At 38.8% G+C, this 24770-nt stretch overlaps 1 protein-coding gene across 1 annotated transcript; it reads left to right on the top strand.

Moving 5' to 3' along the window:
• The first annotated feature begins 470 nt into the window (after window positions 1–470).
• LOC130438665 (sodium channel protein type 4 subunit alpha A) lies at window positions 471–24770 on the top strand. The gene is made up of 23 exons (XM_056770704.1): window positions 471–908; window positions 3485–3613; window positions 3770–3861; window positions 3990–4247; window positions 4407–4470; window positions 4547–4688; window positions 4774–4974; window positions 5971–6129; window positions 6502–6622; window positions 7870–8108; window positions 9411–9584; window positions 9707–10063; window positions 15646–16017; window positions 16840–16966; window positions 17050–17204; window positions 17292–17465; window positions 17549–17671; window positions 17828–18106; window positions 18304–18357; window positions 18657–18794; window positions 18883–18987; window positions 19082–19352; window positions 21489–24770. Exons 1-23 carry the CDS (start codon window positions 829–831, stop codon window positions 22763–22765), a joined length of 5091 nt encoding a protein of 1696 aa, XP_056626682.1. The 5' UTR covers window positions 471–828; the 3' UTR covers window positions 22766–24770.

Here is a 24770-nt window from a genome sequence, read left to right as displayed (position 1 = left end):
ACTCTCATCCCCATTTGACTCCCATAGTATTTAATTTCCCTACTATGCAAGTAAATTGTGAATGAGATCCGTTTGGTTACTGACATTCATCAAATATCTTCCATTCTGTTTGGCAGAACAAAGAAATTTATACAGGTTTGAACAATCTAAGGGTAAGAAAATGATGACATAATGTTAGTTTTGCGGTAACTATCCCTTTAATGTAAAGATTTTTGTGTGTAAAGAGTCCTTTAAAATGTTTATGGAGAATCAATCACGGACACTAATTTTTACACTATTTCTTAACTTTTTTTATTATATGTGAATGTTATATCAAAGCTTTTCATTATCTAGTAGAACATGTAATGCATTCATTTAAAATTACAACATATGCACACAGACATAGCCAGACGCATTACGGTAATGAGATTTTCAGGAGAATATACAATAAATACTAAAATAGTAACGTATTTCTTTGTTAATACTGCAAGGTAGAGAACAAAATTATCATTTGTTACACAATTAAATGTTTAAGAATTAAAATCATTACTGCTTTGATATTTCAGTGGTTGCGTGAGGATGACCCAAACTTAGCAAGTATTATTTCATGTATTTAGTTGTTGAAGTACAGTACACCTACGTTACTAATAGCATAAATGTATCACGTTTCCTTCTCTCTCTTTATCATTAAAACACACATGAACACACTTTAACAGCTATCATTAAAACAGCACTGCTCTGTGAATAATTATTGAATGCTTATAGTTCATACATTGTTTTATATCATGCTGTGCACACTGTGAAAAGTGTTTGTTGTATAGACCTTGACTGTTTTTCAGATATTTCAGCATGTTGATCATGGTCACCATTCTGTCCAACTGTGTGTTCATGACCCTGAGTAATCCTCCAGCCTGGAGTAAAACTGTGGAGTAAGAGCCCTGCACAAAATCTCACATTTATCTCACTGCTTCTTGTAATATTATAGGTTAGACAAGTAAAATAAAGTAATCAACTGGAATAACGATGAAAAAAAGATACATTTTAAAGTGATAGTTCAACATTGTGTCATCATTCACTCACCCTCAAGTTGTTACAAGCCTGTATATATTGTTCTGAACACACAAAAAAAGATATTTGGAAGAATGTTCCTAACCAAACAGTATTGAGGCACTATTGACTGCTATAGTAGGAAAATATCTATGGTAGTCAATGGTGCCCCAGAACTGTTTAGTTTCCCACGTTCTTTAAAATATCTTCTTTTGTGTTACACATATCAAAGAAATTCTATTGACAGAGTTGACACACATAATTATAATAAATCTAAGTGACAGTATATTCTGTATAGGGTTAGTTTAAATAGTAACATGTTTCTGTGCACATATTTAGTTTGTGTCCTTTAAATCTGCCTTATTACACAGCTCATTTCAATGCTTGATACTGATTGGCCAGTTTCGACATTCCAAGGGTAGTTATTTTCAAATAACAACCGCTGAAAACTAATAACACCCTGTAACCCGGATGCTGCAAATCATTTTGAGAGGGTCAGTTTAATCTTACACAAAAATGTATTGTAAATATGTCTTTTAATAACATATACAGTTGAAAGAAAAAGTATGTGAACCCTTTGGGCTTACTTGGATTTCTTCATAAATTGGTCATAAAATGTGTTCTGATCTTCATCTAAGTCATAACAATAGAGAAACACAGTCTGCTTAAACTAATACCGCACAAACATTATATGTTTTCATGTTTTTATTGAACACAACATGTAAACATTCATAGTGCAGGGTGGAAAAAGTATGTGAAACCCTAGGCTAATGACTTCTCCAAGAGCTAATTGGAGCCAGGAGTCAGCCAACCTGGGGTCCAATCAATGTGATGAGATTGGATGTGTTGATTAAAGCTGGCCTGTCCAATAAAAAACACACACCAGTTTTGAGTTTGTGTTGTCTGATGTGAACCATGCCTCGCACAAAAGAGCTCTCAGAAGACCTACGATCAAGAATTGTTGACTTACATAAAGCTGGAAAGGGCTACAAAAGTATATCTAAAAGCCTTGATGTCCATGTGTCCATGGTAAGACAGATTGTCTACAAATGGAGAATGTTCAGCACTGTTGCTACACTCCCTAGGCGTGGTCGTCCTGTAAAGATGACTGCAAGAGCACAGCGCAGAATGCTCAATGAGGTGAAGAAGAATCCTAGAGTGTCAGCTAAACACTTACAGAAATCTCTGGCACATGCTAACATTTTTGTTGACAAATCTACAATAAGGAAAACATTAAACAAGAATGGACTTCATGGGAGGACGCCACTGCTGTCCAAAAAAAACATTGCAGCACGTTTGAAGTTTGCAAAAGAGCACCTGGATGTTCCACAGCACTACTGGCAAAACATTCTGTGGACAGATGAAACCAAAATTGAGTTGTTTGAAAAGAACACACAACGCTATGTGTGGAGAACAAAAGGCACAGCACACCAACATCAAAACCTCATCCTAACTGTGAAATATGGTGGAGGGGGCATCATAGTTTGGGGCTGCTTTGCTGCCTCAGGCCCTGGACGGATTACTGTCATCGATGGAAAAATGAATTCCAAAGTTTATCAAGACATTTTGCAGGAAAACTTAAGACCATCTGTCCGCCAACTGAAGCTTAACAGAGGATGGAGGATGCAACAGGACAACGACCCAAAGCATAGAAGTAAATCAACAACAGAATGGCTTCAACAGAAGAAAATACGCCTTCTGGAGTCCTGACCTCAACCCGATTGAGATGCTGTGGCATGACCTCAAGAGAGCGATTCACACCAGACATTCCAAGAATATTGCTGAACTGAAACACTTTTGTAAAGAGGAATGGTCCAAAATGTCTCCTGACCGTTGTGCGGGTCTGATCTGCAACTATAGGAAACGTTTGGTTGAGGTTATTGCTGCCAAAGGAGGGTCAACCAGTTATTAAACCCAAAGGTTCACATACTTTTTCCACCCTGCACTATGAATGTTTACATGTTGTGTTCAATAAAAACATGAAAACGTATAATGTTTGTGCGGTATTAGTTTAAGCAGACTGTGTTTCTCTATTGTTGTGACTTAGATGAAGATCAGAACACATTTTATGACCAATTTATGAAGAAATCCAAGTAAGCCCAAGGGGTTCACATACTTTTTCTTTCTACTGTATGACATTATATTCACAAATGATTAAACCAATCTGACTGTTTGTTACGTTTGAACATCGTTTCTTACTTTAAAACTATTTCAGATTAAATATTAAATAGATTCACATTTTATGTCCAGTTTTTTTCCCATGTGGCAAGTAGCCATGAAATAACCGGGATAATGCTCAAGCAGCTGGCTGTTATCGTGAAATTAGCCCCTTCAGCGTGATCACTCTTTTGGGGCTTATTTCTGAATTACAAATCAATTTCATAATAACAATTCATTTCAAACTATGGTGATGTTTATTTTGTTCTACAGTAATATGTCGATATCCCTATGTTTGTAGATATGTCTTTACTGGTATATACACCTTTGAAGCAACAGTCAAAGTTATTTCCCGAGGCTTTTGCATCGGACCTTTTACATTCCTCCGTGACCCGTGGAACTGGCTGGATTTCATGGTCATCAGCATGGCGTGAGTATTCCTCACATGTCACGATACGAGTCTGCGGGGGTAACATTCTGCTGTTGATTTTTGCTGGGATTCTCTGGCTTAAGTGCTTAACGCACAGCTGGCAAATGCTTATATGTAAATAGATATTTACTGTGTGGTGTTGTTATTTGTGTCCAGGTACGTCACAGAATTTGTAGATCTTGGCAATTTGTCAGCACTGAGGACGTTCCGTGTACTCCGAGCTCTCAAAACCATCACTGTTATTCCTGGTGGGTAAAGTGTTATTATTGTGTTGTGTTCTATACGATATGTTTGCCATCATCAGTCTCTTCAGTCATCATAAGTGTCCAAATATATTTTACTGCTCTATTATGTACATAGATGTGTGTGTTCTCAGGTTTGAAAACCATTGTTGGGGCTCTGATCCAGTCGGTCAAGAAGATGGTGAATGTGATGATTCTGACCGTCTTTGCGCTGGCTGTTTTCGCTCTCATTGGCCTGCAGCTGTTCATGGGAAATCTGCGTCAGAAGTGCATTCGCTGGCCCATCCCAAACGGCACCAGCATCTTTGATGACTACAATTTTACCCTGATCAATGACACCACCCTGAACGGCACTGACACTTTCGATTTCAAAGCCTACGTAGAAAATGAAGGTGAGGTCAGGTCAATGTTATTTCACCTTTATCATCTTTACTCAAAAATGTCTTTCATAGCAAATTATGTTTGCGTGACGGTCATCGGAGTAAACCTTTGTCGCATATATATAGCACTGTTGATTTATTGTATGTTGTTTACGTTGTTCTGTTTTGCAGATAACCAATACTTTCTTGATGGAAGTTTAGACGCTTTATTGTGTGGTAACAGCTCTGATGCCGGGTAAGTTCACTTCAAACAGCACAAATGATAGAGAAGATAAAGGCCAAAGGTCTACGATAATCTGTTATTGTAATAGGAAGTGTCCTGAAGAATACACATGTATGAAGGCCGGCCGGAACCCAAACTATGGTTACACCAGCTACGACAACTTCGGCTGGGCCTTTCTTGCCCTCTTCAGACTCATGACTCAAGATTACTGGGAGAATCTCTTCCAGCTGGTGCGCCAAATTTTTAATTGCACGTTTTTTTGTGTGTTATGTAGTGTACGTGATTTCAATTCACCCCTTTTTTAATCTCGCCTAGACCCTTCGGGCTGCTGGGAAGACCTACATGATCTTCTTTGTGGTGGTCATCTTCTTGGGCTCGTTCTACCTCATCAATCTGATCTTAGCCGTGGTTGCCATGGCGTACGATGAGCAGAATGAGGCCACCCTGACCGAGGCCCGTGAAAAAGAAGAGGAGTTTCAGAGATTGCTAGAGCAGCTCAGGAACCAAGAGCAAGAGGTCAGGTGACTACTGGACGATTTCATGTCATTTCATGTTCACGGCATAAAGGGGCGGTCACACTGGACATTTGCGTTCTCACTTTTATTTCTTAGCACACGTATGCAGGAGACACCAGAAAACCAAACAACATGCAAAGAACTTTCTCGCATGCTCCTCTATCTCAATTGACCTATCGGTAAGCCCCGCCCCCTTAGTTACTGTTTTTAACTCGGACAAGGATCCGGAGTTCCTAATGTCTTTCAATGGCAGCCGTTCACTGTAAAACCTTGTTCAAAGTTGTTTTTGGTACATTTTGGACACACTCTGTCCAGGAGTAGAATTCAAGTGGGATATATAAACGATTTTAAAATAAATATGGTGGACCAAAAAATGTATTTGAAAGCGAGGGTTTACAGATCACAATTCAAGCTGGAGAAGCCATGTTATGTTTGTCATGATCGCAGACAACAACATCTAGGGTCAGCTGTTCATGTACAGGGTAAGATAAATCCATTTACATGTACTTTACACTTAGTGAAAGTATGACGACCAGAAAATAAACATTTTCGTCTTCACTGGGATTGGAGTGCTCTTTTTGTGTGGGTTTAGGAAATTGAATAAATAAATTACCTACCTCATGCTCCCAGGACACCTGGAATTAGTGTTACAAGAACCCAAGGTTTGGTCATTTTCTAGCAGAAAACACCATTAAACCGATTAGAGCTTCGAATCTTACAAAGATTCTCTATGGGGCTGAAACCTAAAGTTTTCCACTTGCAACTCATAGTCAACTGCCATTGGCTCATCTGTGTTTGAGGCGAGGGGCTTACCGTCAATTGCTAAGGCATTACCTTAGATGTGCAAATGCCACGTGTTTGGGTTTACCCTTGAAATACACTTTGGATAGATGCGTAAATGTAGTGTGACCGCACCATAAACGCACATTAAAAAGTCAAATTTTTTATCTTTGTGCATGTGACGTTGATATAGATGTATCTCTTTCACAAATTACAGACAGGCAGTAAACCGTCGTTGGCCAGCCAGACAACACAAAGTCTCCGGTCGAACAGAACATGTTCCCTACACAGTCTCGGAGATGATGATGTCATCAAGGACTGTAATGGCAGAATAATGCCTCTTCTCATTGTCACCAGCGTTCACTCTGACCGAGAGGTGATACTGGCACACAGTCTGACAACACCGAGCATCACTGATACAATGGGGTCCAAAGGCCTGTGACGAAAAATGCTTGTATTACACATTCTGTTCCTGTTTAATACAAGTCATATTATCAACAAAAGAATTTGAGTAAATGAATGAATAAGTGTAAATGTTGAAATTTCTTTTCCAGAATTAGCATTAAAGCTATAGTTGATCAAATAATGACATTTACTCAGGCCATCCAAGATACAGGAGACATTCTTTCTTTGATACAACAGTAAAGAAGCTGATTTAATAGAAGCTCAGACCTTCAGGCCCCACATAACTCTCTTAAATACTTTAGTTAATGATGTTCTTATGATGTTCTGTTTCATTATTTTCCAGATCTTAGCTGAAGAGGACCACAAGTCTATGAGCTCCAAACACAGCATGCAGTATCTGGACCAGCCCAAACTCTCCAAGAGAGCAGCCAGTGCCGTCAGCGTGTTCAGTGCCACTATGGAGGGTACATCTCAAGAAACCTGAGGGTTCATTATCATTGTTTATCTGCTGCAACACATTCTTTCTTAGCAGTTTATGTGCTTCACAGTAAATGTAGCCTTGCCACTGAGGAGTGTTTCCTGAAGACTCTATTATGAGGTATCTAGACCAGTGGTTCTCAACTCTTGTGAACACCTGAACAAGCTAATCAGCGTCATTATGAATAGACGCGTTCAACTTAATGCGGCGCTGCGCAAATCTATCAGCGTATGACATTTAAGTACCGCAAGAGCAATTTAACTGCAGTTTGCTCGGTACGGATTTGAATCGCTCTCGCTGTACTTTAATGCGATATGCCAAACAATCTGTGCAGCCCTACATTAAGTTGAACGCGTCTGTTCCTGAAGTCACTGATTAGCATCATCAGGTGTTTTATCAGAGTTGGGGCTAAACTCTGCAGGAAAATGGATCTCGCGGGCCAGAGTTGAGAACCACTGCACTCAAAAGGATATACGGAGGATACCCATCTTAGAATTAAACGAGACATCCTTCAGGGGACATTCTGTCAGAAAAGGAAACAGGAAGAACCACTTTACTATGACAACACGTTTGCACTTACACACCTGTCAAATTAATTTAAATGATTTCTACATGATTTAAGAGGTTGGTTACTTTTTACCCTAAACAATGCTAAAAGAGTTAAAGAAATATAACATGTTTGCCTTACTTAACACTTGTAAACCTATTTAGTACATATGCCTGCTAAGATAAAAAAGTGACACAAATTGTAAACTGTAAACATTTAAACACCACAAATTTGATTGAATGTGCAGCTGTTGCCGTTCATTCAAATAACAGACCTTGGACTACTCAAAGAATTGTGGGTTAACAAAAGCAACGAAGAATACAGCTCATGTATCCTCCGAACTCCTGTCAAAGAAGGTTGCATTTGAAGGGTGCCTCCGGAGAGTCCTACCTGATTTTATTAAACGAGACAGCCTCAATGACGTAGTAGCCTTCGAATGAGACCTCTGGAGGATCCAGCCTTACGAAATGAGACACAGCCGTTAAAGTCCCCGTGAACCTGAAGTTGCGAGCGTTTTCGCCTCAGTATTTTGACGCATTTGCGAGTGAAATGGAATCTATAATGAGAAAAATAGTGGGTGTGGCTTTAGTCTTTCTCTGCGATTAGATAAAATGTATATAAACAGCCGTTGCATTTTGAAATGTGTGTTCACTTTTCTCTGTTTCTGCGTCTTTTTGTCTCCGCAGAGTTGGAGGAGGCTCAGAGGCCTTGTCCACCCGGCTGGTATAAGTTTGCGGACATTTTCCTTAAATGGGACTGCTTCGCTCCCTGGATCGTCTTTAAGAAGTGGGTCCATTTTGTAGTGATGGACCCATTTGTCGATCTAGGTATCACCATCTGCATTGTGCTCAACACACTTTTCATGGCCATGGAGCACTACCCCATGAGTCCGGATTTCGAACATGTTCTTTCAGTGGGCAACTTGGTTAGTGTTACACCGATACGTCTGGAGTACTGAAGTTATCCTGTCGAAAAGACCACCAGATCTTTTTTTGTGTGGATGCTGGTCATCAGTGTGAAATGCTTGTGTTGTTAACTAGAAATGGCTTCTATCCTTGTCAAGCAGCTTCTCTAGAAAGACCACGCTGGTTGACTGGCTTTTCTCTGGCTGAACTACGTGGCTATGATGGACCAACATCAAACCAGCACTAACCAGCATGACAAAGCATGGAGCCTGAAATGCATACTGATGAGTAATCAACAATTCATGAATTTGATCTTATTGGAGCCCAAAATTATAAGATATTTCCTGACCATTTTAGATGCATACATGAAGTTTATTAAAGTTTACTTTGAGTATGGTGCTTTTAAACTTAAAATACGAAAGTGTAGTTCCAGTCTACTTTTTGTTCTTCTTAGAAATATACTTTATATACTGACAGAAAGGACTAAGTACATCTGGCCTAAATTGTACTCAATTTTTAAATAGATATAATATTGAAAGTATGATGAAGTATTCTAGGTGTACATGGCCTGTTTACTCTTTTAAATGAGTAGTCTATTGAATCCTGTGTTCATGTTCAGGTTTACCGAGCTACATGTATGCTTTGGTGTAAAGTAGTTTTAGAGTAAAACCTGTGGAGCTGTTCTTATGTAAAAATTAACCATAAAGTGAAAAAAATGAAATATAACTTTAGTAAACTTAAAATATCATGTTAAATTTACTTCAAGAAAACCAGTAATCTAGTTTACTGAGAGTATCTTTTAAAGTATTTGACATTAGTTTGTATACTTCGGTGAGCGTCTACGTTCTTTTGTAGAATAGTTGAAGTACAAATGAGAAACCTAGATGTAACTTACATAGTAAACTCTATATTTTTAATGTTCTCTTAAAAGCGTACCATTTAGCCCCAAGTAGTATTGAAATAGTATGCTTGCAAGTATGCTACTCGTACATGGATATTTGTATACATGCAATATGCGCTAACTTAACTTAAGTATAATTAATAAACTTCTTTTTTGTAAGAAATTCCTTCATCCATACTCTGTTCATCATGCAGTTGCTTCATCCAGATTCACTCACAGTTACAGTACATAACCGTTCATCTTGGATTTGGAATTGATTTATAAAGTTGCAGTTGACGTTCTTAACTGTGATTCATCAACCACGACCATGTATGAATGGACCAAGTACAGAAGCTATAAGGATGACTGCATTTTATGGTCCTGATTATATGTGCAGGATGTTTTCACTCATAGCACTAACATAATTAATTTTCCAATGTAGGTATTTACCGGAATCTTCACAGCAGAAATGGTCTTCAAGCTTATTGCCATGGACCCTTACTACTATTTCCAGGTGGGCTGGAACATTTTTGACAGCATCATTGTCACACTCAGCCTGGTAGAGTTGGGACTGGCCGATGTCCAGGGGCTGTCTGTTCTGCGGTCCTTTCGTTTGGTAAGTCTGAATCTTGAGTTCTCAATCTTTGCTGTTATTTGCTGCGTGTGACTTGGTTGGACATCATTGATGTTATTTTGTTTCTGGTTGTGTTTGTTTTCGTCTCCGTATGCTGGAAGTAGCTGCGTGTCTTCAAGCTGGCTAAATCGTGGCCCACCCTTAACATGCTGATCAAGATCATTGGTAACTCAGTTGGTGCTCTGGGGAACCTGACCCTTGTCCTGGCCATTGTCGTCTTCATTTTTGCGGTGGTGGGCATGCAGCTCTTTGGCAAGAGCTACAAGGAATGCGTGTGTAAGATCTCGCAGGACTGCGTATTGCCCCGCTGGCATATGCACGACTTTTTTCACTCGTTCCTCATCGTCTTTCGTATCCTGTGTGGAGAGTGGATCGAGACTATGTGGGACTGCATGGAGGTTGCTGGTGCAGGGATGTGTTTGGTGGTCTTCATGATGGTCATGGTCATTGGTAACCTGGTGGTAAGTAAACCTGGTGGTACCTCTACTAAATTCCTATTTCACTCAGGGTGACTGCGGAAACTCAACTTTATGCACAGACCAGAGTTGAAAAATGCAGATGTGTAAATGTAAATCATCTTTATAAAGATTTTTTAAAGACCCCGTGTGGTGAAAATCAAGTTCTTAATTTTGTTTATGTGGTGTTTTTAATGTGCTTTAAGACCAGCCAATAACAAAGTTATCATTTAAACCACTGCTGAGTATTTTCTTCAAAACTGCAGTTTACTAAAGACAGTGCGCTTCGAAAATTGCCCCGGGTTAATGATGTCATAAACCTGTAACCAATCACATCAACTCATTTGATCCTGTGGATCAGCAGTTTGAAGCATAAATATGCAGAGATGGTGCATAAATTCGGCTGAATCGCTGCTGTTTCGTCTCTCAGTTTCACATTCAGTTTTGCAGCTTCTGAACTGCCTAGTGCGATTGAATGGAGGCGGGGCTAATTTACATGTGCATGTATCTGCGTATAGTTAATGAAGGTGAGGGGTAGAGTTACATTCAAGCTATTTTGAGACAGGAAAAATAACTTTCACAAGAAAAAACATTTTAAATATGTAATTTTGCTGATCAAAGTCTAGTTTCAAGGGATACAATTTTCGACCAAAAGGGGACTTTAAACTATGTAGAGCTGGTGTACGTTGCATTAGTTTTGTGTGAAGGACGGGCATCCAGTGTTTTTCCTGGCTCATAATGAAGCGGAGGTGGTGCCATCCTGATCTTGCACACACAGACTTAGGCCTACAGTACCAAAGTGACTTTGACGTATTAAAAGTTCTAATAAATTTAGATGAAAATGACAATTACTAAGTTATATAAAAAATTACTTTTATTCAACCAAACAGACTTTTCTTTTTTCAAATAAAGCTTTTTTATCATTTTCATCTAACTTTTCAGCCCACATTAGCCAACTGAATTTGCCATTCTTGGTTCACTTTAAATGATTCAATAATCTCTTATATTTGCAGGTGACGGAAAAGTTCAATAGTTGAAAGAATCAGTTCAAATCAGTCATTCGTATGCGAGACGTTCTGAACGCAATGTCTGTTCATACTGGCGAACTTGCGGTGTACAGTATACGCTGATTCAACGATCCAACTGCACAGCTAAAGACATTAAAATGATGTATGTCATGTTCATTTAAGAAATTTCAAGAAATTTAATGTACTTGGATGCAAAACGAACAGCCGTCAAACACAGGCTAGCACTTGTTCTGCAACTCTTTTTAGCGCCTCAGTGTGCTGATAACGAAACAGCGCCTCCACTGTGGCGTAATGCCGCAACTGCAGTTACAAATGATAGTCTGTTAAATGCACGCAGCATTTCTTGTGAAGACAACCAACATAATTTTGTCGAGATTTGACGGAGGCCGCCTCCAATTTCTCTATACAGGAAAAACCCTGGCATCAGTCATCACTGCTAAGCTGTAAATCTTTATAAATGTTATTCTAAAGCTTAGCGATAAAAAAAAACAAGCGGCAGCAAAGTCAAGCCCCTGTGAGCACAGATGAGGTCAAGCGGCCTGCTGTTGACATTCAGGTGACACAGAATTTAACAGCAGAGCTCTCGAAATATCCCACGCATAATCAGGTGTTAATTTGAAAGGCATTCGAATGTTCAAGTTCAGGCACCAGCGGACCTTTTTACAACACAAAAGAACATTAACAGCATGGAGAAAACCTCTTAATAACCCACACGTCTGATTTTCACCAGCAGCTGTTGTGTTTGGCTTTGTTGAATGACAACAGGAAGCTGCGTTTGATATCTTTATGATGAGGTGCTAACAGCTGTGTGTGTAAATGGGTGAGTGCACTTCCTCACGGGTTAAGCTTAGAGAAAGAAGGATGTGGTCTGTTTTAGCAGGCTAACAAAAGCATCATTACTTAACCCCTGACAAAGTCTTCAAGTGGTTATCACACTTGTCTTCAGGACAAACCTCATTGCATGTTTAGTGCTGGCCTGTATTTACACACTCTGACTAGAGCCAGCAAACATCGCTTCTGAACCTGGCTGCATGCTGAGACTCTTGGCACACACGCAACAAATATGGACAGCTGTAGAGCTCTGGTGTTTGCCAGCTCTTTACCTTCTCTCAACAGAGACTTGGGCAGCAACGTGGATGAGAAATGACACTGAATGCAAATCAGTACAGCTTCAAATTTCAGCATGTGCATGCAGAGCAGAATAAACAGACTCACTTTTCAGAGGCTATCCATATATTCTGTAAATTCAATGGTATTTATATTCATTCACAAAACTATGCAAGATGACTCGAATACATAAGAGATATCATATCGTATATGTATGCATGAAATTATAGGCAATACTGACAACAGTAAATACATTAGTTATGTTAATCATAATAATATCTATATCTACATTTATATATATGTATAGATGAAATTATGATCGATACTGACAACAATAAATACATTGATTATATTTTATATTAAATTATATTTAGTACAGACTATATTATTATATTAAGTATGATGATGTTAATTTATACTAGCTTAATGAGTACTTAAAGGGATATTTCAGAGGTAATCAAAATGTCCCCATGTTTTACTCATCCTGACTGAATATGACTTTCCTCTTGAAGAATGATACAGTCGGAGTTATAATACCATGCATCATTTTTCTTCAAAGCAGTAGAATGGGAGTGAATGGCGACGAGTTTTTGAAAATCCAATCGATCAAGGAATGGCTCAACACAAAGGTCTTCTGAAGCAAATCGATGTGTTTGTTTAAGAGAAATGAAGAGGGTGAACCTGAGGCTTGTTTTTCCAGCAAATGATGGTGCTCCTGCACAGATGAGCCAACATCCTATTGGAACAAAACGAAAAATGGCGCGTTTGTCACCAGAATTTATGACATTAAGTCATTTGCCTGAAAAATATGCCACAGGTTCACACACATTAATAGCATTGTCAATATGTATATTTCTTTTAAACGAAAGCGACGATTCACTTCAGAAGACCTTGGTTAAGAGCTGTGTCGAGCCATTCTTTGATCAGTTTTTGCAGCTTCAAAAGTGGACACCCATTCACTCCCATTCAAACACTTGGAAGAAAAATGATATCCGGTATTATAACTACGACTGCATTATTCTTCAAGAAGAAAGTCATATTCAGTCAGGGTCCCTTAAAGGTGAGTAAAACATGGGGAACTTTGTTTTGATTCTAAAATTTCCCTTTGATGTACAGTATATAAAATTAAAACATATGCATAATATAATTTATGATATTCATGATTATGTAATTATAAATGATGAATAATAATGAATTAAATATATAATATATATAAGATGACCATAATTGTTATGAATAAAATGTAATAATTAGTCTTATGATATATTTTTTATATTAATGTAATAATTATAAATAAGTAAAAGTAATAAATAAAAATATGCATTCAGATTTTAAAGACATTATTCTTTGCTCGAGTGCGGTAAACACATGTGTTCATGTTGCATGAATGAAAAATCCGCTCTTCACAGCACATCAGCAGAACACACACACACATGATAAATCGCACACGCAGCATCAGCGCTGTCGGTGTCGTGAGCAGAGATTATAGCACGGGAAACCAAATATCTGTGGCCTCATTTGGCTTGAAAATCACAGCACCTGCTCCATGTGTGTTTCTCAGATCTGATCTGGTGTCAGATGATCTGGGAATGGTCAATACTGTATTGTGTGACGTGATGTACGCGGTTATTAATGTGTAGAAATATTTTGACACACAAAACACGACTAACGAGAATTCGTTTGGGAATATGTTTCTTGTAACGCTCTTACATAAACTGAAATATGAAAGATATGACTGCATGTAATGAAGTGTGATTTTTGATGCTTTTCCACCAAATGTTTATTCCTCTCAACATCGTTTTATTGTTTTTAAAATGCGGCGTTAAAACTGGGTTGTGTCGAGCATTTCGGCTGTCAGATCTCAGATCATTCTAGTGATCTTCCCCTCACACTAAAGATAGCTCCCTGCACCGCTCCCCCAGACGACATTATCTTTATTAATGCTACGTTATGACAGGGGCACATAAACCTGATACTGTCTATGTATAGCAGGGAAACCAAATATTTGTGACAAAGATTATCTTTTATCGCTGATGTTGGCTGATGTTCCAAATGCTGACATTTTGCATATGTATATATTTAGAGGATAGCAGGGATTTTTACTCCAGTTTATATTTCTCAGGTCTTGACTACTAAACCTGTTGATCTCTTCTGCGGTTATTGCATTAGAAAAAAGGTTTTAAACAAGGCGTTTTCTGCTACAGTATATGGGGTAAGTTGTCACAGTTATGGATGCACAATACATTATCGTCCGTATTAGAATCGGATAATAAATGGTGGTTTTAATGTTATCAGGATCTGCCTGATAATAAAATCAGTCCAATAAATTGTAGCCGATAAATTAGGAGTCTTTCTTTTCTGGTTGAAGCACTTCAAGTGCACGCTGCGACAGTACAGTCTTTTTGTCACGATCATTCACTAACTGTTATTAGCAAAACATTGTTGATGTAGGCACAGTATGTACAGTAGATATTTATGAATGTGTAAATTATAGGAACAAAAGCATATCGTTTGAATCAGACAGCTGTCTTAATGCTTTCTGTCTTGAGACCTGCAAGACTTGTGGCTATTAAGAACATTTTTCTGGTATGCTCTGGAAGAACATCTATCATTTGTTGATTCAATTAAAATGATAGAAGAAAAGTTTAAAAGTTAAAGAATCTTTAACAAGTGTAAACTAGGCTTGGTACAGGATTTTCATATAAAAAAGAAAACTAATGACGACCTGGTTTTCTGCAGTGAATGTTTTCAAATAAAACCAGATGTCCACATTTGCCTTTTGTTTCAGTCTCAGAAAATATTAATATATATATTAATATTTAGATTCTGTATATTGACCACTATATCAGTTATCAACTAATTCCTCGTCACAATGGAATTTGCCATTTTAAGGGATAGTTTACCCCCAATAGAAATTCTGTCATTATTTATTCACTCTCTTGTTTTTGAAAAAATGTAAACCTCACTCTTTTTATGTGAAACACAAAAGAAGATATTTTGAGAAATGTCTCGGTGGTTTGGTTTTAACATAATGGAAGTCAATGGGGGTGAATGTTGCTTGGTTACCTGCATTCTTCAAAATATCTTATTTTGTGTTCTGTAAAAGAATGTCATAGGTTTGAAACAATATGTAATAAAAAAAAATAGTTTAAACTCACACAACTTCTGTGTGAACTATTTCTTTAACCCACTGGGGTCTGAGGGTGTTTTGGGACATTTGTGCTTTTTTTCAGTAGTTTGCAAACACATGGCTTAAGTCTTATTTCCCCATGATCAGAACAAACTGTGCAACAAAATTCACCACATTAGTCGTCACGCTTCATGGTCTAACCTTTATAGCACCGCTATACTACTGTGAATGTTAAATTACGGGTTACACAATGAAGTTTCAGCAAAAGTCGTGCTGTTGTTACTGATGTTAGTCATTGAAAGGTTGTGTCGTGTGATCATCAGGTGCTGAATCTTTTCCTGGCCCTGCTGCTCAGCTCCTTCAGTGGAGATAACCTGTCTACAGGTGATGAGGACGGCGAGATGAACAACCTCCAGATCGCCATCGGCCGCATCACCAGAGCCATAGACTGGCTCAAAGCCTTTATTGCCAGTATGGTGCTGCGGATGGTTGGGAAAAAAAACCCTGATGTCAAAAAAGAGGTCGTGGAGACAGACACAGAACTGGACGCATTAAATCACCTGCAGAAGGAAACAGTGGCCGACAGTTTGACCAACTGTGTACAGCCTTCAGTCATCACTGTGCCTATAGCTCGCTGTGAGTCTGATGTTGAGGAGGAGGATTCAGATGAATCTTCCGATGAAGATGAGGGAAAAGTAAGTCAACAGTCCTCTCTCTATTTTTGTTGTATTACTTTAGATGGGTCATATCAACCATTTTCTCTCTAAAGTTCGTGTTTTAGTTAATGAACAACTTAATTAAAAATATTTTATTCTGCACTTCTGCAAATGTATTTAAGCTTTGATCGTCAGCATTTCGAGATGTGTTGTGGCCATTCCAGTCCAGTGTCTGTTAAATTTCAACAAATCAAACCTCAGTAGTGACATAAAGTCATCCAACAGCAATGTGAAAGACTGACAGAATGACAAGACACATGAAAACTGTGATGAAAATCCAGGTTACCACATAAGAAATCATTTTGAACTTTTCCTTAAATACAAAATACAATAAATACGACTTCTTTTGTGTTCCGTAAAATAAAGTATTTCTATCAAGCTTAAAAGTGAATCGGAACTTGTTTCCTTTGCATTATTTGAGGTCTGAATTAAAAAGAGCATATTTTCTATTATTTTCAGTTGTTTGTCCAGTTTTCATTTTCTGCAAATAAACAAAGCAAATAAAAACAACATTTTTGTTTGAAATTTGGAAGGAATATTGTTAGTCGTTTACAGAAAAAAACAATAATTTTACCTAAACTCATACCTATAAATAGTTAATTAATTGAAAATAATTTACTGTAAATGGCTGCTTAGTTTTGCGTTGGTGTCAAGCACTTAGTTAATGTACTCTGACCTCTTGCTGGCGTAAAGAAACGATAGTTTCACGATATGCAGATCTGCAAATCAAAATGGGGGTTTGTTGACTTGATTGTACTTGTTGCGTCATCTGTGTGACATCACAGGTGTCTCTCTGAACAGGTAGCTCTTAATGATGACGATTCATCAGTGTGCAGTACAGTGGACTACGTGCCTCCAGAACCCAAACCAGAACCAGAGGAAGAGGAGGAACCAGCACCTGAAGATCCAGAGCCCTGTTTCACTGAAGGTTTTCACCGCACGTCAATCCAGTCCAAGCCACTGCAACACCCTCAAGAACTTGCCTTAGTTTGATTGATTTATTTCTGTTAGGTTGTATTAGACGATGTCCGTTTTTGAATGTGGACATCACAGAAGGTCGGGGGAAGAGGTGGTGGAACCTTCGGAGAACGTGCTTCACCATCGTTGAGCACGACTACTTTGAGACCTTCATCGTCTTCATGATCCTCCTCAGTAGTGGAGCTCTGGTGTGTCTCTCAGTCATCAGGCCGTAGTCTCAATCTAGTCATGTGTTTATAGTCTGTGCTGTTAAATTCTCGTTCTCATCGCTTCAGGCATTTGAAGACATCAACATCGAGCGTCGTCAAGTCATCAAGATCATCCTGGAGTATGCTGATAAAGTCTTCACGTACGTCTTCATAGTGGAGATGTTACTGAAGTGGGTGGCGTATGGTTTTAAGACCTACTTCACCAATGCATGGTGCTGGCTAGACTTCCTCATTGTAGATGTGAGTTGACCTTTTGGACCAAATGGCAGTTTTCAACGTTTCTTGCTGCTTTTATCAGGGTTTTTTCTGTGTTTTTGTTTAAGGTGTCGGTTGTGAGCTTAGTTGCCAATTTATTGGGCTATTCTGACTTGGGACCTATCAAATCTCTGCGTACACTCAGGGCGCTTCGGCCTCTTCGAGCCCTGTCAAGATTCGAGGGAATGAGGGTACCAAATAGTTGTTTACTCCCGTGTTTTTATAGGGTTCACAGATTATGTCTTGTTCTTTAAACTCTTTTAGACCAAACTGTGAAATAACAATTTACATACCGTCCAATGTATAGAAAGCAAATTTGACCAATCAGATTGTGATACTCCATACAGGTGGTGGTGAACGCGCTGGTGGGTGCCATCCCCTCCATCTTTAACGTTCTTCTGGTGTGTCTGATATTCTGGCTGATCTTCAGCATCATGGGAGTCAATCTGTTTGCTGGGAAGTTCTACCACTGCATCAACAGCACTACGGAGGAACGGCTCTCCATGGATGTGGTGAACAACCACAGTGACTGCATGGCTCTGATGGAAACCGACGAGGTGCGCTGGGTCAATGTGAAGGTCAACTATGACAACGTTGGACTCGGCTACCTCTCTCTACTGGAAATCGTACGTTTTCTCTATGTAAAGATCATATATGACATACAGCACACACATCATAACTATTCAACTGTATATACAGTGATTGTCATTTGTATTTTTTTTCAATGCCTCAGCGGATCCACAGGTAACACAGTTCATGTGAATAATAAAAATCAGGCATGTGTTGAATGTGCCGATGTTCAGAGAGTTCTTCTCTCACACAGGCCACATTTAAAGGCTGGATGGACATCATGTATGCTGCAGTGGACTCTAGAGAGGTACATTACAGCGTAGAGCTGTTCTATGTGTGTTTAAATGACATTTGACCCAGAGACCGAACGAACGCTGTTCAAGGGTTTCAAGACGGTACGCCCAAACATTTAAATCCTGTCTTTATACCAAAGTAGCCCTTACTTCTGCTTTGGAAAAAAGTGGAATATTTACATGGCTGTTGAACATCTGTTATCATTGTTTAGAAAAGAAAGCAGAGCATGAGCGTAATAAAACTGAAATTTCATTTTTGAGTGACTCTACCTTTAAAGTGGATCAGGAAGAATCATTGATTCTTCTGTGTCAGGTGGGGGAACAGCCGTCCTACGAGATCAACCTCTACATGTACCTGTATTTTGTGATTTTCATCATATTTGGCTCGTTTTTCACACTCAACCTCTTCATCGGCGTCATCATCGACAACTTCAATCAGCAGAAGTCCAAGATAAGAATCCGCTCCTTTTCAGTCTAGTGAATTCAGTAACAATTCACCCATTATCAGAAAGAATCATTAATATCTGTTTGTTCTGCACTTTGGAGGGAAGGACATCTTCATGACAGAGGAGCAGAAGAAATACTACAATGCCATGAAGAAGCTGGGATCCAAAAAACCTGTCAAACCCATCCCTCGACCAACTGTATGAACCTCACCGTCGCTTATGTTTTATCAGTCTCTGTACTGTATATCGGTTTTGAAAGCGAATCATCTTTGATGTGTTGTGTTTTGAACAGAATAGGATTCAGGGCCTGGTGTTCGACCTGATATCACAGCAGTTCTTTGACATCTTCATTATGGTCCTCATCTGTCTCAATATGGTGACCATGATGGTGGAGACAGATGACCAGACTCCTGAGAAAGAGGAGATCCTCTACCTGATCAACCTGGTCTTCATCATTGTCTTCTCTGGGGAATGTGTGCTCAAGTTATTTGCGCTCAGACAGTACTTTTTTACCATTGGTTGGAACGTCTTTGATTTCGTCGTGGTCATTCTATCTATTGCAGGCAAGTGTTTAATTGCAGTTGTTCTGTTTATTGTTATTTAAGATGGAATATTTGGATGAATAAACTTGAGTGATTCTCAACTGGTTGTTTCCAACCCACAAATGGCTCACGGACTAAAGAGAAACTTACTAGTTACATGAAAAGGTCACCCAAACATTTGGACTCATTTATCATTTACTCACCCAAAGATGATTCAATGCCATTTCAAAGTAGTAACTTTTCATAAAAATGCTAAACTTTCCATGATTTTATTATTTCAGTTGAAGAAGGGCTTATTTTAATATAAGAAAACTACTGGTCCAGACTTAGGAAGAGGGTTTTTTTACCATGTAACACAGGCCAAATGTCCAACCTGTAACAGGAAATTCTCATCTCGTTTTGTAAAGTCTTTAGGATTAAAGGAGTAGTTCACTTTAATATTAAAATTGCATGATAAGTCCCTTACCTACATGTCATACAGGCCATCCGTGTGTTCTTTTCATCTGTCGAAAACAAGTTGACTCTTTTGAGGAACGCTTCCTAGGGTTCTTCTACATATAATGAACTTCAACGGAGGGCTGTTGGTTAAGGTCCAAATTTCAGTTTCATCGCAGCTTCAAAAGGCTTTACATGACACCAGCTGATGAATAAGGGCGTTGTCTAGAAATAAACACAAGGGCGCTTGGTGTGACATGTGGGTGTTTGAATTGTCATGACATTTTAATTTTTAAAGTGAAATACTCCAAATCAGCAATTTCTAAGGGCTAAAATGTCCCTCACTTTACCCTGAAACTTCAACACTTTATTGAAATATAAATGTAACTACATTGCATTAAAGTCCCTTTTTATGCTTAATAAAAGGCATTCAAATTGCATTGTTGGATAAACATTGTAACTTTGAGTATTATCTAATATAATTACAATGTTTATGCAACAGTTTAATCTGAATGCCTTTTATTAAGCGTAAAAAGGGACTTCAATGCAATTTAGTCACATTTTTAAGTGAATTCCATTTGCCAATTCATTTCTTGCATGTCATCAGATTTTTTTTAAATACACTCCTTCTCCAACTCCCCCATAAATTGAGTTTTACCGTTTTGGAATCTATTCAACTGATCTTCCTGGTCTGGCGATTGTACTTTTAGCATAGCTTAGCATAGATCATTGAATCCATTTAGACCATTAGCAAAAGTTTTGATATTTTTCCTGTTTAAAACTTGACTCTTCTGTACTTATAACGTGTGCTGCGGCCATGTTACGGCAGCAAACTTTCAAGATTATTACTCTGAAATGCGTGTATAGTTCCTAATCATATCACCCAAGAAATGACCCTATTCACAAAAAAAGTGGAGTATTCCTTTAATACAAAAAACTGCACATGAACAGGGTGGACACAATGTAACAGGTTGGACATTTTGTGACATTTTATGCTTTTGTTTCCTCTAAAAATAAGCATAACAGAGAGGACATGTTATGCTTTACTGCATCAGTGATCTTTTCTGAAATGTAGAAGAAAAAGCAAATATAAAGAGTGATTCTTGCCTCATATTGTATGCTACTTCCTGAGAATAATGTGACTAAAAGAGCAATCAGTCAGAGGGACTACAATCAGAGTAACGGGGGGAATAATTATCTCAGACGCAATTGTTTGAAGATTTTTACTACTGAAAATATATTTGATTTTCTGCTATATATCTGCAACTGAAGTTAAGGATACAGTTCATGATTTGGAAACAGTTCAGCCTACTTGGAATAAAAAAAGGGGATTATTATATACACTTACTTTAAATATGAGGACATATCGTAGAGTTCGATGGTGGAGATGTGTTCATTATATTTTCCAATGTATATTATATTCCCATTTTTTTATAAAATATTCAATATAATGTCCCAAGGGACGCGAATGACTCATATGATTTCTTTTCTTTAGTTGAACACAAATGTCTGTCACTTTATATAGATGTATACCATAGGTCCCATTTTAAAACTTCACATCATCTGGAATGATGTGAGAGTAAATTATGAGAGCTTTGAGTAGTATATTTCTTTAAGATCGATTGCACTAGAAGTTCTGTGAAGTACACTTCAGTATTTATTTCTTGACTCTACAGGTTCTCAACCGGTTTAAAACAGTCTGTATCTTCTCTCTCTCTCAAGGTCTAATGTTAGCAGACATCATCGAGAAGTATTTTGTGTCTCCCACCCTATTCCGCGTCATTCGACTCGCTCGGATCGGCCGGGTGCTGCGTCTCATCAGAGGAGCGAAAGGCATTAGGACTCTGTTGTTTGCCTTGATGATGTCACTTCCTGCCCTGTTCAACATCGGACTGCTTCTGTTCCTCATCATGTTCATCTTCTCCATCTTCGGGATGTCTAACTTCGCCTATGTGAAAAAGCAGGCAGGCATCGACGACCTCTTCAACTTCGAAACATTTGGCGGCAGCATCATCTGTCTGTTTGAGATCACGACCTCAGCGGGCTGGGATGGCCTTCTGCTGCCCATCCTGAACAGCGGCCCTCCGGACTGCGACCCTGACATAGAGAACCCTGGGACCAGCTTCAGGGGCAACTGTGGCAATCCCCCCATGGGCATCATGTTTTTCTGCAGTTACATCATCATGACCTTCCTGGTAGTGGTCAACATGTATATCGCTATTATTCTGGAGAACTTTAACGTCGCTCAGGAGGAGAGCGGAGACCCGCTGTGCGAGGAGGACTTTGATATGTTTGACGAGACGTGGAAGAAATTTGACGTCGAAGGCACGCTGTTTATTGAATACGACCGCTTATTTGACTTTGTCGACACATTGCAGGATCCACTGCGCGTGGCCAAACCCAACCGCTTCAGACTGATCGCCATGGATCTGCCCATCGTAATGGGCGACAAAATACACTGTCTGGATGTTCTCTTAGCAGTAACTCGAGAGGTTCTGGGTGACTCCATTGAGATGGCTGCTATGGAAGAGAGCATGGCAGCAAAGTTCCTTGCGAGCAATGCTTCTTTCGAGCCCATCGTCACCACCGTCAGGAGGAAAGAGGAGGAGCGGGCGGTTATCGTCATTCAGCGAACGTACCGCAGACATCTACTTAAACGTGCTGTCCGTCACGCCTGCTCCATGCGGCGTTCCAAGAGCAAAGCTAAGAGTCAGGGGGACGAGGACCTGGTTGCGAGGAAAATGGATGCCTTCTATGGCAGCAACCCGGAACTCGCCATGGCCCTTGAGCTGCAGATAAGACCAATGCCAACTAACGCACAGCCACCCGAACCAACGGCGGTCGCACAGCACAGAGTGTCAGTGACTTACCCTCGACCGCAAGGACAGCTCATAGTGCCGGTGGAGCTCACAGGCGAGGTGATCCTCCTCTCCGCACCCAGCACGGTTCATGAGCTCTCCAGTTCAGAGAAGGCAGCCATCAAAGAGTCAGTGGTGTAAGCGGTGGGCCTGTGATAATCCACCCGAACCCAGACTAACAGGACAGCACTGGAATGCTAGATTTTTGGGAGTAACTTTTTTTTATTGAAACTTTTTAAAGTCGGGACTTTTCTTCTTAATTTTTCCTAATTCGAAAAATCTGGAAGAATCGCTGGGATTTCAGTCAAGTTCTTCTGCTCTTGTAAATTGTGTACGCTGTTGTGTACACTTTTTTATTAAAAAAACGGCCTGTTTTTGTGGGAATTTGTAACTATTTTACAAGTTGGCTTTTTTGTATGAATTTGTATTTGGTGAATTGTACAAAACATTTTTTTTTTAAATCAACAGTCATTGGCACGAAAGCAGATTGTGCAAGAACTTGTAAATTTATATCAAATTTAAGTGAATAAACACTGTTGGGTGTAACTTGTTACTAAGTAACTTTAAGTAACTTAAGTAACCCTTGAAAAAGGAAAGTAAGGGATTACTCTTATTTTATCTGTAATTTAACTACATTTACTATGATTTAACATATGCAGGGTTTTTCCCACCATAGAGAAATTGGAGGTGGCCGCCTCCGTCAAATCGTGCCGCCTTAGACTCTAGCCAAAATCATGTCGGTTGTCTTCACAAAAACGTGCATTTAACAGACCCAGCAATCTTGTTTTCATTCATGTGACATTGAAACATGCTTTTGCAACTTGTCTTTTTAGCTTCCTGTGACTAATCCTAAAACTGTCTACAGTATCTAGTATTACTCAAATAATTTCACAGTTAACAGCGTCCTTACACATTTAACAAGGCCTGGCTGTCCTGTGTACTATTCATAATATCAGTTCACATGGTAACAGAAAGTTGGAGACGGTAAATGAGATCCGCTGCAGTCATGCAGAGCACAATTTGGGTAAAACGTGGAGGAACAGCTATAATCCTCGTGGATTTTACTCGTTCTGCAATGACTAAACGTCTCCTGCTGACACGTTCATGTCAATGCATAGAAACACTTCCTCTTAACGCCCTGCTAGTCACAACTGAAAATTCAACCTGATCGCACGGAAAATGTATACGACGTGAATGTACAATTATTGGATACAAAACAGCATAAAGGTCCTTAAAACTAGCCATTACTGGGGTGAGAGCAGATCATTTGAAACTGCACTAATGAGATTGGGTTCATCTATAATTTGCTAAAATGTAAAATAGTTACAAATTGTCATGAGATTGTGTTTGAATTTCTCCTGTGATCATTCAACTGATGTGCGGAGGGTTCATCACTCCTGCAATTCATTTGGTTTTCCAAAAATATTTAATCCAGATTATTTTTGGTAAACATAAATAACACTTTGGTCTTAAACCACTTGTCAGTACAGAGGTCTTGTTAGCGGCACCATTTTGTCACACTCCACTGATGAATATATATTGTGTAAAAGTTGCAACATCAAGTGTTACATTAGATTTTTGTTTTCTGTGGAAATTTATGGTTAATGTTGACATGAAATAGTTGTTTAAAGAGCCCTTTTTTTTTCATCTGAATTTCATGTATGTTTTGTTTATCATCACCTCATGTTGTTGTTGCTAAGCACATGCAGTGTTTACAACTTTGTATTCCTTTCACCTGATATATTCATATTTCATATTAAAACGCCATTTCAAGACATTTTCATGTTATTTGTACCCTTGATTTGACATAAATTTGTTAGTATTATATGGCATGTGTATTTGTTGTTGTATGTTTTAGGGAAATTCAATTCATAATTTCTTTTGAGCTGTAAAAGTTCTCATGTCTTAAAGTGACTGCAAATGTCTTATTTCTAAGAATATGGAATTTCTAAATAAAGCACTTTTGGGTTTTATAGTTCACCTCCTGTATAGTTTTTAGATCTGTCCATATGTTTTGCTTTCACATTAATGTTGATTTTTTTCCCAATGTTTACATTTTTACCTGAAGAGAAGATAATATTATGTGTGCTGGTTTCTTTACTGCTCATATGTACATTTTTCTGTATGATAGATGTATCTGAGTTTC

The sequence above is a fragment of the Triplophysa dalaica genome, chromosome 17, assembly GCF_015846415.1.
Source record: "Triplophysa dalaica isolate WHDGS20190420 chromosome 17, ASM1584641v1, whole genome shotgun sequence".
NCBI lineage: Eukaryota > Metazoa > Chordata > Actinopteri > Cypriniformes > Nemacheilidae > Triplophysa > Triplophysa dalaica.
The sequence above is the reverse complement of the archived record's forward strand: the minus strand, read 5'-3'. Positions and strand labels throughout refer to the sequence as shown.

Bases quoted from the DNA above. Each gene is read 5' to 3' on its own strand.
- LOC130438665 (XM_056770704.1), top strand. From the start codon at position 829: ATGTTGATCATGGTCACCATTCTGTCCAACTGTGTGTTCATGACCCTG. The intron at 3,614-3,769 runs GTGAGTATTCCT...ATTTGTGTCCAG, and splicing joins TTCATGGTCATCAGCATGGC to GTACGTCACAGAATTTGTAG. The intron at 4,689-4,773 runs GTGCGCCAAATT...AATCTCGCCTAG, and splicing joins GGGAGAATCTCTTCCAGCTG to ACCCTTCGGGCTGCTGGGAA.